At 41.2% G+C, this 18,001-nt stretch overlaps 1 protein-coding gene across 1 annotated transcript; it reads right to left on the bottom strand.

Annotated features, from left to right (window-relative positions):
- Positions 1-177: 177 nt before the first annotated feature.
- On the bottom strand, positions 178-17,847 carry ext2 (exostosin glycosyltransferase 2). The gene is made up of 15 exons (XM_053866672.1): positions 17,702-17,847; positions 16,978-17,319; positions 16,643-16,866; positions 16,406-16,495; positions 14,158-14,274; positions 13,837-14,032; positions 13,478-13,617; positions 12,914-13,007; positions 8,698-8,829; positions 5,391-5,580; positions 3,995-4,161; positions 3,240-3,383; positions 2,778-2,906; positions 2,140-2,222; positions 178-1,036 (listed from the first exon to the last, which is right to left on the bottom strand). The coding sequence occupies exons 2-15, from the start codon at positions 17,290-17,292 to the stop codon at positions 898-900; spliced, it is 2,160 nt and encodes a 719-aa protein (XP_053722647.1). The 5' UTR covers positions 17,293-17,319; positions 17,702-17,847; the 3' UTR covers positions 178-897.
- Between the last annotated feature and the right edge of the window lie 154 nt (positions 17,848-18,001).

Genomic DNA, 18,001 nt, shown 5'->3' with positions numbered 1-18,001 from the left:
CAACCCGCGAGAGTATCAGGCTAATTGAAGTTGACAAAAATACGAACTGCGCCCTTTTGAACTGCTGACATTGAACAGGGTGGATTAGACGGCCGATATTAACAACAGGTGACGCGCCAAAGGGAACGTGGAGCTGAAGACCACATAAAAATACATGAGAACAGAGACAATGTTAAGTGTGTTTTGTCATTTTTATTATAATCACAATCATAGATACTAAAAAAAATTAAACAATTTGCTGAAAAAAAAGGACATAAAACGGTAAAAAGTTGTGAGTCAGATGGGCACAAAACATGAAAAAAACTAAAACCTTATTTTCACAGTTTTTAACTGTTTCGTCAAATGAAATATAAAGTTCACAAGCATAAAAACGTGAGTCCATATGAAGAGCCGTGACTTGGAGGTGGGGAAGGGCAGGATTCAGCAGGTTGTTTATATTCTTCAGTAAGATACTTTTTTGATATTCACGGGATGAAATTTACACCACGATGGCACATTCCTTGACTGACGGAGAAACAAATGATAGAGTTTATTTTCTTCTCTCTCACTCAGAGACTCGTAATATCTGCGAAAAATATTCTGAATATAGCATGATAAATTATTAACTATATTTACACCTCTGTTCAAAACACACATTCACACGTTCCCTATGGGGTTTCGACTAACAGCAGTTTCTCGATCTTCCGTGACAGTATTCTGTCGTTGGTCTTTGCGACCTACAGGAAATAAACTGAACTGCTCTGCAGGCTTAGAATATAAATAAACATGAACCTGAAAGATGACGTGAACATGCACCACTTCAGTAACAGGTATCTCGGTAAAACCAGAGCGTTGTAGAGACGGATGACGTGTTCCGTTTGTAATGAGTCCAAGCACAAGCACAGCACAGCACAGCGCTCAGAGGCTGCCGATGTTCGGAAAACTCTTGAGTTTCTCAGGAAAGTCATCCTTGTAGAGGACTGGATCGGCTCGGTGCTCCACCACCTTCAGAGGCATTGTTCCAAAAACGGACGCAAACTTGTTGATGCACTCAGATCTGAAGAACAAAATCAAGTTTCACATAAACTTTGCATGTGGAACAATTATCAGCCACAAATATGAGTGGAAATTTTTCTAAATAAATTTGACTGAATAGATTTGCGTCTCCATGATAAATTATTGTTTCATGATTCTAGCTAAAAGCAGTAGTAGCTTAAAAAAATCTAGCTCATCAAAACAGACCGACAGTGAAATTCAGAGGTCGCTAGGATTCAAGTCTGTATCCAGAAAGTCGGTATCGCTCACCATCTTGGCGAGCGCCATGTTCTTTGAAAGTCAGTATGGTTGTGTTTAACATGTTCATGATGAGTAGGGTTGGGCATCGAGCTTTGACCAACTTTGTGTTTTCTTCACTGGAGGAGACACCCATGATCGAAGAGGCAGCTGTGTTTATGCTGCCTCACTGGAATCATCGTTCAATAAAACATCAGTTTCAATACTGGAAAACTAAATGCAGAGATCACACAGTACTGTGTGAGTGGCGGCAGTGCACAGATCGCTGCAGAGTAAACCAGGGAAATCCTTAGAAATCCATGTATTTTGATTTCCAAGTGACTCACAGAACAAATAGTCTCTTGGTGTCTAATCGCAGATGGTGATGTGTGAGAGTCTGTCAGAAGTGCTGTGTGAGTGTGTGTGTGAGTTGAGGCCAACATGATCCACTCAATTAAACTAACTCATCACTGCCACTGACAATGGCTAATACCAGATCAAAACAATAGTACGGCTGAAGTACATAACTTAAATCATGAGCTGATGGCGGATGTGATACAAGTCGGAAAACTGCTGCGAGCACAGAAGCATGTGGAGGTGTCTGCAGCATCAGACACTCGGCATGTGGGTTCATGTGTTTTAATGGGGTTATCTAGAGTCAAGCTTTCTTGTGAAAAGAAAATAAATTGTTTTCATACTACATTTGGAATGTATACAATAGTTGAAATCAACCATATGAGAAATTCATATTTAAGTTTATGAAAATCAAAACATTCATGGAAAAGTCACCCAGTTGACACATTTCACACATCAACTTTCCTGATCCTGCCTCTTAAATGACTCACTGGAAATCGGAATCTGGACCAGTTCTGGTGAGCGCACTCTTACCTCTCAACCATGTGCGTCTGGTCCAGGGACAGCCCATCGATGGCAGTGCACTCGGGACACTTGAACTTTTTCCTGGGGGTCACCTGAATCACACCACAGCAAAATCAGACCAGACTGTTGAGTCACAGGACAGAAACCAACAACTGGTGGACTCGACTCTCAAAGCCATCCAATTGCATTATATGTGAGGGACGCATTGTGTGGAGTACATTGATGAAGTATTAACCCTCAGTTTGACCTCCATCACCCCCTTTCATGCCTGTACCCAGCAAAAACTGAGAGAAGTTGACAGTTAGTCAGAAGGAGGGAGGACAGATTTGTGTTTAAGACACGCATTGAGGCCACAACACTTGCATGGAACAGCAAAGTGTGCAACCTGTGATCTGGTGGCAGAGAGAGAGAGTGAGTTTTTGAGAGATTAAGAAAACAGAGTAGTGCAGGGGTGGGGGTGTCTGAGTGGGAGTCAGATAAGGGAGGTGAAGGTTGGGCTTGGTTTGGGCCCCAGCACCTGGGCAAAGTCAGTGTGATGTGGAGGAGGAGCGAGGGTGAGAACTGATCAGACCCAGAAATCCTGGAGTGCTCCGTCAGTCTTCACCCTCACCGCCCTCCCCCCACAGTAGTCAGTGGGATGAATGTACCTTTATCGGAGCCTTGCCGGTGATGTTTGCCACCAGGAAGTTCATGGCAATGTCTTCGCAGTTCATGTGCGCATCCACCCAGTTCTTGATGTCCCCCGGCATCTTGTACGTGTATAAATAGTTGAAGTACTGAAATGAGACGTGTCGGGGGGAGATAAAAAACAGACTTGTTATATTCAACAACGATAACCCCCAGTATATGTGGGAGGAGCCGCCATGCTACGATGTCCTTTGAACTGAAGTAGGTGAGTGAGATTTTAAAGCAAGCAGTGATAACCCTGCCCCTCTGCTGACACTGGACTCCTTCATCATCTTCTCTGGTACAATTTGAGAGGAAAAGGTTTTTCTCCATCTTTCATTCGACTTCCTGTTTGGTGGACCACCTCCCAAAATAACACATTTCTAATCAATACAAACAAAACATCAAAGCTAAAAACTTTGCACAGATGTTTTCCGACTCACCTTGTGGTAGAAGGCGGCACCAGTAAGAACCATGGACACCTCGTTGGTCCACTCTGACTCATACTTCCATTTTCCCATCTCGTGATCCCAGAGGTGCAGCCGACCCGGGTATCCCACCAACCTGTCGGGGAATTCCCGCCACACCTTCATCAGGTGACAGGAGGGACGAAATACGGAGCACAGATTAGACAGTGTGAGAAGTGTCAGCGAACATGGGTTAATAAACAAGTAGGACTAGTCTCAGCTTATAAGTTGAACTGTACCTTCCAAGGCAAACCTAGGAAATTAGAATATCTATATACTGCATGTGTTTTTCTTTACAACTGAATACAAAGAACAAGGCCTGACGCTTGACATCAGCAGCCTGTGGGAACTTCACACCACCCAACAGAAGAGTTGTCATTTTGTTGGACAACACATCCAAAGTATTCTGTGCGTAATTCAACATAATTATCCTAAAAATGGGCACAATTTTATTAAATGTTCCCTAAATACATTGGGCGATTACGCAGGGCAGGTATGGAGGCATGGAAAGCATCAGCTCTGGAGCTGTCATCATTCTTCACACATCAAACACGAGCAACAGGCGGTCAAATCCTCACGAGTGGAGAATGAGACTGTAATCTCCCTGAACGACTTTAAACGCTGGGATCAAGTCGAAATGGTTCCCTGCTTTACTGCCGTCAGTGAGGGGAGATGAGGAAGCATGATCAAGGTTGCTGTTTTCTTTGAATTTTGACTGGATGTCCGCTCACCTCGTAGCCGAACTGGAGTTCATCGGACGTCAGCATGATGATGTCATCATCAATTGCCAGCACCGCCTCAGTCTCAATCTCGTCATACGGGAAAAATCGGTTACTCAGTTTGTTCTCTTTGGTTCGTACAACTTTAAGAGGGACACTGATCTTGGGCCAAAGAGACTCTGGAGGGAGAAAATGCACCATTGATCATAAGTTAGCAAGAGTTGTCCATTGGCTTTAAGAATTGTGCTGCAACATGAATGTAGAATTTCTTATTTTGCTGACTGGAACAAAATAACAGTGGGTCAGATCTAAAAAAAACACAGAAGAAACAATTCAAATAGTGGAAAGCTGAGCAGTATAGACTGATGGGGATGCTGTTCACTATTAACAGACATTTGAAGTCAGTCTTGGCAGAGTTAAAGTTAACTTTCCGCTCAAACCTCAAGCGCATGCTAAACTAACCACAGTACAATTCTTCAAGAGAGATCAACAACACGCGTCTTCTCTGACACATTTCGAAGAGCTTGGACAGTGTCCATGTCACGGACAACAGCAGGGATGCATCACATAGAGTGCGTCCCTTCATTAATGGAGCAAATGTGTCCTGGCATGCATCAAGACGACTTTGAGGTCCTTCGAACCACGCCCGACAACTCACGTCAAAGCCTGCTGTTGTGACAACCGCAAATGCTTTTTTCATCAAGTTTTTGTCCATTGTTAGCAATTTTTTTAAGTTAGACACAGAAGGAAAAGACGGATTTTGTGCCGAACTTAAAAAAAAAAAAAATAATAAAAATAAAAATAAAAATAAAAATAAAAATTTATATATATGTTGCTGTTAATTATTGCTAGCAGTAGTATATTACTGTTGCATAGTAATAATACAGTTATTACTGTAAAACATAACTATGTAAAACATAGAACATCTTCGTTTTACATAATTATGTTTTACAGTATACAGTGTCTAAAAAACATTACTAGAAACACAGTGATGCACCAACAGCAGGCAGCGAAGGAATCGCATAAAGAATGAAGACAACACGCGCCGAGTGTTGGTCTAAACTCTGTGAGTGTGACCCGTCAATGGCCTCTTGTTAATTCTAATGGGTCACAAAGCTCCAGCCAGGCGCTGCTGATGCCTCTAATGAAAATGCAACTCACAGCTTCCACAGGCACTTCAAAGTCAGCACACTTGTTCATTAAATTAACAGGAAGACCAACTCAACTTTACACCAGTCTTTGCATGGCGTAAAACTATGGGCACATCGGTCGACTGACATTTTTTAGGACACATTGATGATATTACAACATGACCATCAGTATAAACTTAGTCATGCACCAGCCGCCTGAGTATTGTTCAAAGTGTTTGGGCACAAATTTGTCAGTCTTCAGCTTTTAAAACACATACCTTCAGGGGGACTTTTGTTTTGGTTATTCCAAACTACCAGCAGCTTGGCCAAACTGGGCACTTTGCTTATTTCAGTGATGACACGAAAGAGGCTCTCGACGCGGTCGTACGTCAGCACCACTGCTGTGAATCCTGGGGCTCGCGGTGGTATCAGGGGCAAAAACAGGGGACTGTTCACACTCGACCACTTCTGCAGAAGACAAAGAGAAAAGAACACATTTGGAAAAGATCAGTTTTTGTTACAAACCAAAATAGTTTCTTAAAGCCTCTTGCTCACACCTGCATATTTTCCACTATTCTCTTGGCAAGTTCTTCCACATCAAAGACTTCCTTATGTTCATCTTCTCCCCAAAACAGCAACTACAGACTCCCACTGTTTTGTGGTGTTCGTGAAGCCAATATAAAGTTATCTGGTCCAATGAGGCAAATAAAAACAAATAGATAATACGGCTACGTCCATAAAAATCTGTCAAAGAAGTTCAACATCTTCCACAACATCTGTCACTACGGCAACGATAAAAAGAAGAAATCTCTTTACGGGCAAGTGGAAACTTCCCCGAGGTCGTTTTCACATTGTCAAACAAGCGACAGAGGAAATAATTAAACTCACACATCCACACAGCTTCATTACAGACAAATACAGAGGCACAGGCCACTTAACCTAAACCCATTTGTCAATTAGATGAAACGACAGCTGCAGCTTAATACGTTCGTAACACATCTCAAAGAGTGGAAGCCGCTTGATAGTGGCTCTTTGAAGGAAACTCTTGGTTATTTGAACTGTAAGAGTCGAGTTTAAAAGCAAGATAACCACCAGCAAGGTTTAATCTGTGAGCTGAAACAAATTACAACTTGAGCAACCACTTCACCAATCACAGAACTGTAAACATAGTGCCTCTGACAGTCGAACTGAGTGTCTGAATGTCAAGCCGATTCAGTGTTATTCTTTATAAAAAGCTCTCAAAGTACCACTTGAGCTACTGAACAGGATATGCAGGACCTGGGTGACATTTCAGCAGCAGGTCGGTGCAGGACAGAACAGTGTCCAATTAATCGAGTAGAGTCATTGAAACCAAGCACCAGCAAGTGTTTCACTGCGTACTTTTCCCAAATGAAAAAGGAATATCTTGATCCAGTGTTGTAAACAACTGGGCTGCCTCTTGAAGTATTTTTATTCTAAAATTCTCTACGAAAGCCGAGATAACTACTTCTAAAAATAAACTAATTTTAAAGTCCGAGATTCTTCAACCGTACAAATGTATGCTACATAAAAGTGCCAAACAAAAAGCAGCTTGTCTGTTAGCCTGAAAACCCCCACTGACGGCACCAGAAATACTTTGAAATCTGCTTTCAATTACCAGCCTGAAGACGACAGGAGGTGCTGGTGGTAAAGGGTGTGGGGGGAGGGGGGCGCTACGTTCACTGCTTGATTTATTTAGTGTTCAAGTTCTTTTCACCGTCCATTTACCAAAGCCAATGAGAAAACAAGTTTATCTCCATCGTCTTGGGTTAGAATTGTCTTTAAAAAATCTGGCAGCAGTAACACCAATGAACTGTGGTTATACATAATCAAGCCCTTGTCTGAGGCTGATCTGCCTTTTTCAACAAGCTGAAATCATTTGAACAACAGATAAAAAAAACGTGTCATAGAACAAGGAGAATGGCAATCCTGTCCTGGTTTTAATGAATAACTTTTCAAGTTGTTATCGTAGAGAGATGTGTTTGTGGTTCAGTGACCTGAGAACAGATCACTTTTACTGACAGATTTTGTGGTTTTTGGCTCCATCAGTCCACAACTCTGACCCTTCAATGGGTCGATTCCCAGTTGAGCATAAAGCAGCTGAGAGTCTAAGGCCAAGTTTTTCTGAAGGAAAGACACAATGTTTTCTCCTCTAATTCCATCAAATCAAATGCAGTGAATTCTCTACTACAATGTGCACTGAAATATTAGCCCCACCTACTAAATGTTAGACATTTTTTTGGGAAAATAGTCTATAAGCCGCAGTGGGGATGTCTGTGCCACAGAAAGGTCAGTGGGGCATCCGGCTTAAAAATGCATGGGGGTCACCTCTAAACTGGTTTTGAAAATGGGGTCCAGCATTGAGACTGACTCATGAAACAAACTCGCCAATGTTCCAAACTTGAATTATGAACTCCTCACATCTTTTATTGACTTTAAAGTGCTCAAAATGCGCTGTTTTCACCCGTGTGTCCCAAGTTCCAACACCACAGCCGGTCTCAGCTGCTCCTTTTCGTGTCTTGCACTCCAGAAGATTGGCTCTGTTGGCAGAGCTGCGGAATTGTGGGATTTAAGGTAAATAAAACGCCTGTGATTTTATCAGTTTGATGTGACGAAGCACAATATTTTGGTATATTTTGGCAGCATATATTAGCCACATCATTGTATAAGCAGCGGGGTTCAGAGCACGAGAAAAAAGTAAAAAGCTTGTCGTACTTTGAATGCTATTAGTAAAGTATGGTAGTACATTTTAGGAGGACCTAGTCCAGTCCTTTAGTGGTATAAAGCAGCTCCAATATTGCACAAACAGGGTCACTACACATGCAAAAGACAAATTCACACCAGTTAAATTCAAGGTTCACTAAATAAATTACGTTGAGCTTCTGAAAAACGATACATTTTTGACCTGTTGTTTTTGTTTTTGTTGTTGTTGTTGTTTTTTTAAACAGAATGCATGCATTTGAAAAAACACTTTACAATAATGGAGAAAAGTACCAACACAAGGGTGTAAATGTGAACACCAATAGACAGATTATGACCTCTCAAAATTGCAAATGCATCTGTTGTTTAGTCAACAGCTCCCGAGCAACAGGGTTTAGAGTCACCAACTGGAAATAGATGTATCATTCTGAAATTTCGGGAACATTTGTGCCGCGCGTCACTGTGCTTGATTGCACCAAGAGAATTTTACATCCACATGCAACACTAGCATGCGCATGTGGCAGCTTGACTGATGCGGCATTCACACATTTTCTCACACACATTGCCTGGAGTTTGAGGAGACACTGGATCAGAGAGAGCTGATTAACAACTCCCCAGAGATGGTCATAGTCAGGCAGTCTGCAGCCACAAAACCTACAACCGCAGGGATGCCAAACACACACACATCATTCTTCACATCCAGAGCTCTGCGCTAGCGGTGACTCAAGACATTCTTGTCAACCAAGACAAAACCACCTCCAGGCACAAAACAAGGAGTGTCAGATCCAAAGTATGTTTGGTGTGGTGCGGCAGAGAAACTAAGATTCTGTTTAACAAGTCATAAATAAGATGCATGTTAATACATACCACAACAGGTGGATTGTTCCACTGCTCATAAGTGCGAGCAGCATATGGGTAAATGCGGTCATTGATGATCTGCAGTGTTGTCAAGCCAATGGCCTTCATGGAGCTGAAATAGGCTTCCCAAAACCAACGTGCCTGCAGACAAAGAGGAAATAAACACCTTCATTTAGAAATGATCTCTGTATTCAAATAATGCTAGACTATACACAGTGGAGAAACTGAATAAGACCGACCTCATTTGTTTGCAAGATGTAAACAAACAGGGATTGGTGATGACCTCAATATTTAGTAAGGTTTTCTTTTTTTTCCATGTAGTTTCAATTTGTTTTAACAGGCTTGTAAATTGACAGTTTATTTATTAAAAAATAAGTCAATCATTAGAACTTATAAAAGTTTAAAGAATGTTATCTTCTTGAATTGAGTTTCATAAGCAGAGACAAAACGAAAAGTGGAACTCAGCAAAAAAAAAAACAACAACAAAAAAAAAAACAGTCAATGGTTAAACATTCTGATCGAAAATTGTTGTGGAGCTATATAACATCAGCAAAGGCAACATAAGTCCTGAATACCACCAAACAATTGCATCACTTTTCTCAGTCATTTTTACTTGGGTTAGGGTTAGGGTTAAAAAGGACTGGTGGGTGTATATATAGCTAACAATTACAGAGAAGGTTTTTACCCTAGTGGTAAGGAAAGGTCATTCATTACATGCTAGATAAGTGTGAAGCCAGAACTGTAAAATACAGATTTCACCCTCGGGGTAAAGTCCATAAAGCAGAGTTTTGGTGAGCTCTTCAGTCTCACGACTTTCAACAACTCGACCTCGGAAGAACCCTGAAATCTCCTGCAAATGTGCCTGTTTTACTTCAAGGAATCTCTGATGTGGAAAGCAGATGATAAATGAACTCTTAACCCCTTGTCAGAGTTATCAGACCGCTGTGGACACCATCTCGCTACATCCACATTATCTGGATGGATCAACTTGATTTTTTCACCAGCCGGTTTCCAACCACAGAAGAACAAGTGGTTACAAAAGTGTTTCACAAAAGGGCGGTGATCTTAATGTTAATTCTAACGGAAACATACGCTTAAGTAACTAGATTAAAAAAAAAACATGAAGAAAAGTCACAAATGTTAGATACTCATAAGACATGTTAATGAGAAATTGCCACCATCATTTCTTTTTGGCGTGATGAACCTTTGATACATTATATAGAGGAGAAAAAAAGATCACAGGACTTAGAACACCTGACTATGTGTGAAACTACCACAGTTAATGAAGCGTCAAACAACCTTGTTTCACGGTGCGACAGCCACCTACCAGCACTCCAATGACCAATTAGTCAAATTAGTCCTGGGAACACGTTCCACCTCCAACAACCAGACGCCTAAATAGCGCACAGAGTTATTGATATTTTAAACTTTTGAGAATCTAGTTGAAAACAGAACAAGACAAATTCTTGTTCTTTTATAAACGAAAAGCCAGAGATTGCTGAATGAAACCAGCTTTTATTTTGAAAGAAAGGTTGTGATCTACCCGAAAAGACCTCCTCATCTCATGAGAGAATCCCAACGGCCCATAAATCAGTCAGCGATGAAAGTTTCTTTTCCAACTGGGAGGAGGGAGAAAGCAAACTGTGCTGGCCTGAAGGTCAATCCCACCACCCTCCACCCTCACCCAACGTCTGCAGCTTTTTTTTAAGAGCAGAAGAGATTCGACAGGAAAGAGTGTGAGAGAGAGAGAGAGAGAGAGAGAGAGAGAGAGAGAGAGAGAGAGAGAGAGAGACCCCATTTTCTAATAAAGGCTCAGCTGAAAACAATCCTATTCTTTAGGGGGCAACTCTACAGTCAAAACCAATTTCTTACAATGTCATGCAATGCATTTCGAAATGGAATAAAATGAGCTAAAAAAAATATGAACAGGACGAATTATCCAAGGAGCAGTCATTTTAAATCACATCCACCTCCAAGTCTAGCAGAATGTAGATAAACAACTTCAATATGTCCACCGCCTTATCAGGAAAGCATAAAACAAAAAAGGCTGGGAATCAAATATTACTCAAATAAGATTTTTAAATGGAATGAGATTAAGAACATCAGTCTTCGCCGACATGCATTTCTCAATAAGAATGATTGACACTTGGAGCCAAAACTGGCAGTCAAACACAGTGATCATTTGTGCTTCTTCTTGTAATATTTAAATCTTAAGGCTTGAGGGATTATATACACAGCACAAGACACTTTCTGACTTTGTCTTTTAATTCTGTTTGATTCATTACATACTGTCTTTTCCTCAGCCCTGATTAGTCAACACCTGGTCCAAAAAAAAAGTATTCAAGGCGTCACCCTGACTGTAAATCACTGCTTATGAATAACTTTTCCAGCTATGAATATGTTCAATCTTTCAGTTGTGAGTAGACAAACAAATGCCGTACACTAGAAACCATGATGAAGGCCAGAGAAACACTTACATAAACAGTGTGTAGAGTGGATGAGGTCTATGGAAGGATACGCGGTTATAACAGTTTACTGAGCCCTCTGCTGGAGCGTAAAGGAACTGAATAAAATCTTGACTATTGACGGACCTTTTAAGGTGTTCCTCTTCGGAAACACATTCATTATGAATTATCATGTTACCTGTATGAATTTAGAAACCCAACCAAACGAAATGTTTGGGGACGCATAACCGCCAACAGCTTGGCAGGTGTAATTTGACCCCAAGCACACTGCAGTCTGTTTGGCTGGAATAATTGGTAAATGGTTCGGAGTGAATGAAGACCAGCTGAACTAGTGAACTACTTTCACAGTTGTTTATTGTGGCTTGATACATCAACTTCTAAATCTCAAGCATCTGAAACCCATGAATAAATCAATGCGAGTTCCCCCTTTTTCATTTTTGCAAAATCAGACCACACAAATATGGATTGCCAGCCAATCACAAGGTTAATAGCGAAGTGTTAGAAATGTCACGAAATGTCGGGGTTTTTGTTCGAGGATTTTTTTTTTTAAACCATGACACTAACTTTCCTTAACACAAAACAGCATCAAGCCGCCTAGCAGCGTGTCGTTTTGCCCGTCCTCCTCTATCCATCTCCAGCACCACTTGTTCAACACACGCTGCACAAACAGACATGTTATTTATCCATTTATTTATTTCTTAAACATAGAATGAATGTCAATCTGTCATTCTTGGCAAACTAGATTCCTGAGGCCACTATGCCTCCGCTCAATTCTTTGTCTTTTTGATTGTCTCTCAGGACGCTTTAAGTCAGAATACAGCGGAGGATCATTCAGTGGAAAGTAACATGGATCCAGCAAATATTCATAGTAATACATCATACAGAGTTTTGCCAGAATTTTTTTGAAAGAGCTGCCCCATTATATCCCCCAATCAAGCAGCTATCTGAGGGCAAAACACGGAAGCAGAAGGATCAGTGCGTGAGTTTAGTTTCTGCAAGCACCGAATGAGTTCCTATCATTCAGTTATGACGTTTCTTTTGGGATTTTCTATGAAAAACACGGCATGATCATGTTCACTTCCATGATGCATTAAGTGCTGTCCACTTGTTTTGATGTTTGCACTTCTTTTTAATATGTTTGATCACATGAGATTTCTTCTTTAACAATGACACCGTCATTCTCAAATCATGGCAGCTCTCATTCAAGTCTCGGAGGTGCGCCACGATGGTTGACATGTAACTGTTTCAAACTACCAGCTGTGTACAAGAGATGCGGACAGAAGTCGAGGCAGAAGACTGTTTTGCTGCAATGACTGATTTGTGGTCCAGCTGAAACATGGAATTGTCCATAACTGTCCACTTCATAGCAACCGATTTCACCATGAAGAGCAAGTGCCTCCAGACTGGTGATTTCCCTGATGACCACAAAGGGTATATCATGGCGCAGGGACTGAAGGATGCCCTCGCAACGTAGAGTTTGTGCTATGAACGTCATATTTTACAAGGAGAAAAAATTGCGCCAGAGAATTGGGATATAAATTCTAAGCGAAAAAAAATGATTTTCATTTTTCTCTGAATCGGGAAGGTCTAGTTACTACTAGTTAGTGTTAGTTTTATTAAAACTAGCCATTTTCAGACACGACATCTGCTCGCAAACAACACATGAGTGCTTGTAGAGAAAATCCTGACTGTAGATCTGTGTGAACTAGATCAACAAGTAGTTACATGCTATCACAAAGATTCATTAATCCAACAAGTACCTGTCTCTGCATCTCCTCCACTTGCCTATGTGGAATACTTTTCAGGATGGCGTACATCTCAGAGATCTTCTCCTCTGGAATAACCACTGAAGCTCTGTTTAAAAGAACAAAGAAAGATGTGTGAGCAGAAAGCACCTCAGCGGCCTATAATTGAACAAGTAGGGTCGAATGCTGGAAGGTCCAACGGTAAAAATAAAGCCATGTTTCTGGGTCACACTAGTGCAATGTTTTACAAAACAAAAGTACAGATACAGATATTTAACTACTAAAATGCAATTTTTTGTGTAAAAGAGCTTAACCAAGAAAATGGAAAAGGAAGGAAAAAACATTTCCCTTTTGATTTTTTCCTTTCTTTATTTTTTTGCGTATCTTTTGCGTATTAACATTTTATCTCTGAAGTTCTTGCATTATTATGTGTGATAACAGATATAAATTAAATTAAAATTTAAGTATTGAGCGTTTTAGTCAAGCAAGCATTCACCTTGACACAACACCGGATCACCCACAAATAGTCAAAAATCTCCTTTTAAGATTATTTTCAACAAAAAGTTCACACGAACAAACCTTTTCCAGTCGAGCACTTCAGAAAAGGGAAGGATGTAGGAGTCAGCCAGAATGACAGGGACACAGCCAGCTTGCAGCACATCACTGAGGGTGGCCTGACCCAAACGTGCCCCTCTTAAGACCACACAAAATGAGGATTCCTGTGGATCAAAAACGTGCAGATACAAAGAAACCTTTTGAACCGTTCTTGGACTTCGTCAATATCTCAACCCAATTCCAAAAGCTGTCTTCAGGTCTTCCTAGCAAAACAGTGCAGGCATTCATTTGCAGGAAAATGTTCCTGGTTGAAATCCATACTTCAAATTGGTCTCAATGGTTTGACAAAGAGCATAAAACAATTGGATTGCCAAGTTTCCTACCTGCAGGATCTGGGGATAGTCAAACACTTGCCCCTTGTAACAGCGCTTGCGTGCAGATGCAGCGCCCTGAGAAAGATTGCTACATTTATCCAAGAGGAGCAGAGCTTCACCATTTTCCTCCTTCAAGCGCTCCAGTTCAGCGCGATACTCTCGGTGAATGGCAGTTTGAGAGGACAGAATGAAGTAACGCCGGGGACTGGGGAGACAAAGTTGATATTAAGAACAAAATACAAACAAATAATTCACAAATATGAGAACATATTAGCTTTTCTTGTTCAACAAACATCAGAAAATGAAGTTATTTTTGCGAGAAGTTCTCACCCGGGCTGTCTATCAGGCAGTTCCACATCGGCAGAGAGGGGGCTGTAAACTGGAATGCTGACGTCATAACCCTGTCTGTAAGTCCACGTTGAGAAGCCACCACCAGCCAAAAGTGCTCTAGGAAAACAAAACACCAAGAAATTTCCATCAGAAAACATAAGTCTTCCCCAAAATAAATCATGAAATGAAAAATTAAAAAAACATTATGAAGCACAGTTAAGTTGGCAACAGTTATAATGGCATCTTCCTAATGTAGTCGCCATGAGGAAGCAGAATATAAAGTGGAAACGTGACTATTGTATTCTACAGCTGGTTCTGATGAAATCCCGTGCCGAACACGGGCCAGTCGGATAAGTCAAGGAAATTCCCTACAGCTAAAGGTAGTGTTCACTCTCCAGTGGATGTGTATTCATTGAAAAACAACCAAAATTCCAAGACCTGTGTAGTATAAAACATCAGGAGGTTCCAGAATTTCTTGGCAATACCGGTCAATCTAAGTTTTTGTCTACTTATCTGTAACCCTTGTTTAATAAGAATACCATTTTTAGAGACCACATTTCAAAAAGAGTTAGTTGTGATCAGCAGATTTCAAGTAAGTGCAAGGATGATGATACCAGCGAGGAGCACACTAGATTGGAAGCTGGTCAGAAATAGAAATATCTGGTTCTCTGTAACCAGCAGCCAGGTTTTATTTCACTTTGGTCGTAGTTTGTCTTATTAAGAGGAAGCTGCTTCATTTTCTGTTGCACAATGAACAAAAAGCCTTATACAACGATATTCACTAGCTGTTGCAATCGTTTCTTAAAGAGCTATAAGTCTGGATCTCAAAGAAGGCATTTAGTCAGAAACAAATATATTTCAAAAAGTTGTTGAGGTGAGGAATGAGTTCCTGCCTCAAGTGGAGTTTAAATATCTTGGGGTCATGTTCTCGAGTGAGGAGGTAAGGGAGTTGGTTGGCGAATTGGCACAGCAGGAGCGGTATTGCAGTCGCTCTGAGGCATTGTGTGTAAGAGAGAGCTGAGACAAAAGGGAAAACTCTCTATTGGTTCGATCAATCTTCTATTGTCATGAGCTTTGGGTCATGACCGAAAGAACAAGATCCCAGATACAAGCAGGTGAAATGAGTTTTCTGTCACTAAGGAGAGAAGACTCAGAGTAGAGCCGCTGCTTCTCAGTATTGACCGGAGCCAGTTGAGGTGGTTCAGGCATCTCATGAGGATGCCCCCTGGATGCCTCCCTTTGAGGTGTTTCAGACAGGGCCAGCTGGGAGGAGACCGTGGGGTCGACCCAGGACCAGTCACTGGCAGTGTCTCCACAGTCAGCTCAGCAGAACGATCACTTAGACTACAGTCCTCCACAGACTTCAAACAGATGTGCGTGTGTCTTAGTGTGACAGCAATCTTTCATGTAAAAATTCTAAGGCGAGAGTTTTTTCACTCAAATGAATAAAATAAATAAATCAGACTTCATATACACGATAAGATAAACAGGATCAGCAGGTGGTTGTGTCTTCTCTGATGTCATAAATGACTAAATATTAACAGTGTATTCGCACTATTGAAAACATATTTTGAAAAGGGGGCATGTGACATGGCTGGAGAACTCATGCGTGTCAGAACTTGTCATAGCACTGTCACACAGACAGAAGTTCACAGAGGGGACACAAAGGTTTTGCACAACAGCTCGAGAGTAACCAGACGAGCAGGTTTACACATGATAAGTCTGATAAAAGTACTTTTTAACTACTTATGTGTACATGCGTGTGTACTTCACAATGACTCAACTGTAAATGTCTCTTCAATTTAATAGTGTTTTTGCCAGGTCGGCTCATGCTACACCGTTTACAGTATCTTGATTTCCATTATTCCCGGGCCAGTTTCATACCGTGCACGCAGTGTCCTTACCATGTCGCTGTCAGACTCTCTTGTCTAACTCCTCCCGCCTCCCAAAACATCATTACTTCGGGTAGGATTTTGTCTCCAGACATGTTAGTATTTGTTGATGGAAATGCAAATACATTTCATTATCGCTCTTGTCCTCGTGAATGGATTTTTATTTGCTTATCGACTTAGTAAAGAAAGGTCATTGACGATAACTATGACTAAGTAATGACTAAGTAATTATCAACATAATTAACACTGCTTGCTCTAGGTATGTACTGGGCCAACACAAGCAATTTCACTTTGACACAATGATAAACAAAATCTGTTTGTAGATTTTTTTTCCCATTTCATTTCAGTGAACCTACCTGTCTCGAGGGACATCCAAAGCAGTATTGTAGTCTGGAGGGCCGCCAGGTAACATGTTGAAAAGGAGGTGATTCATCCCTCTGTCCCACCTACACACAAAACAATAGCTTATAATGAAACTGTTTTTACAAATACATATCACAAATAAAGAACATTTGGTATTTATATAAATAAATGTTTGCTTATCGCTTATTCAGTGGTGGATTGCAGCTACGTGCAGAGCATTAAGAACAGACCTGGGTAACATTGCAAGAGCCTGCGCAGTCTCTCTGATGCGCAGTGAGTTTTGGTTCAGCACATCAATGGATGGGATAAAAAGACAAGCTCTGGTGACATCATCTGTGTAGAAATCACTGTCGGAGATGGCGCTGAGGAGATCATTATACTCTCTTGACAGTCCAGTACTGCTGATAGGAACACCGACTTCATCCACAAACCTTTGCAGTGGGTAAATATAAACCTGAAAAAGAAATGATTTAAACATAACAGCAGCAGACCAAAGAATTTCTTCTTTAAAAAGAAGGGTGGTTTGTGGAGAATTTGAGATACTAGAGCACCAAGCAAAGCCTACCTTGATTCTATTCTTTGGATTGTATCCACATCTGTACACATCAAAACAAGTGTGCATGCGGCAGCTGAGGTCTCCTCTCTCAGGAATTGGGCTGGAGACAGGGAGGCGGAACAGAGGGGCGTCATGGACACTGCGCTTCTCCAAGGTCCAGTCGGCTGTAGACTCGATCGAGTGAGGCCAAAACTGAAACATCCCCGTGGCAATGAGTCCAAGCAACACCACAGAGAAAAGGGTGATGTAGTAAATTCGGTGCTTGGTTTTCATGCGCGGAATGAGGGCTGGACCCCGCGAGCTGTATTTCCCAGAGGCGTACATACTGCAATCCCTTCTCTCCAGCAGCCACTGCCAACAAAGACCAGCAATGGGTTAGAGTCGTTGTTTTATTAAGAAAAAGGTAACTTAACAACGCATCAGCAGATGTGTTTTGTTCAGATCAAGTCTGAGGAGATGGGATAACAACCGAAGTGACGTGAAGGAGGACCGCTCCACAAGGCAAAACAGTCCTCCTGAAGAGGACTTTGATGACACATGACATCAATAAAAACATACAAAACTCAGTCAAGACAAATGAGAACGTAGCGAATACTTGACAGTAGTTTATTCAGGACAAACAGCAAAGCTAACTTTGAAGATAGCATAGCTAGTTAGCACTGGTGTATTTTGGGGGATTTCATCAAGATAATATATATCGGCGGTGATATTTATCAATTCGTTTTCTACGTACCTCGATTGTGAACAGGTCAGGTATCCATCTTTCGTTAAATCATGGCATCGGTCCGTGGTCCAGCAGACGCGCTAAGCTATGTAGCCACAGTACCGTTAGCCCCAGGAAGTCCGAGAGCTCTTCTTCTTCTTCTGCTTTGTACCTCACGTTTACTTTCATTGCCCTCTAGTGGCGGAGATACAACCAACTCAGGAAAATCTTTTTAAACATTACAATTTAGCCCAAAAGCATCCTTTTAATGGACACATTTTAAAGATGAGCAAAGACTTTTTAATGAAATAATTCAAATGAATTATATAA

This window comes from Synchiropus splendidus, chromosome 5 (assembly GCF_027744825.2).
Source record: "Synchiropus splendidus isolate RoL2022-P1 chromosome 5, RoL_Sspl_1.0, whole genome shotgun sequence".
In the NCBI taxonomy this organism is placed as follows: Eukaryota; Metazoa; Chordata; class Actinopteri; order Syngnathiformes; family Callionymidae; genus Synchiropus; species Synchiropus splendidus.
Note: the sequence above shows the minus strand (reverse complement) of the source record. Positions and strands in the feature narration are given on the sequence as shown.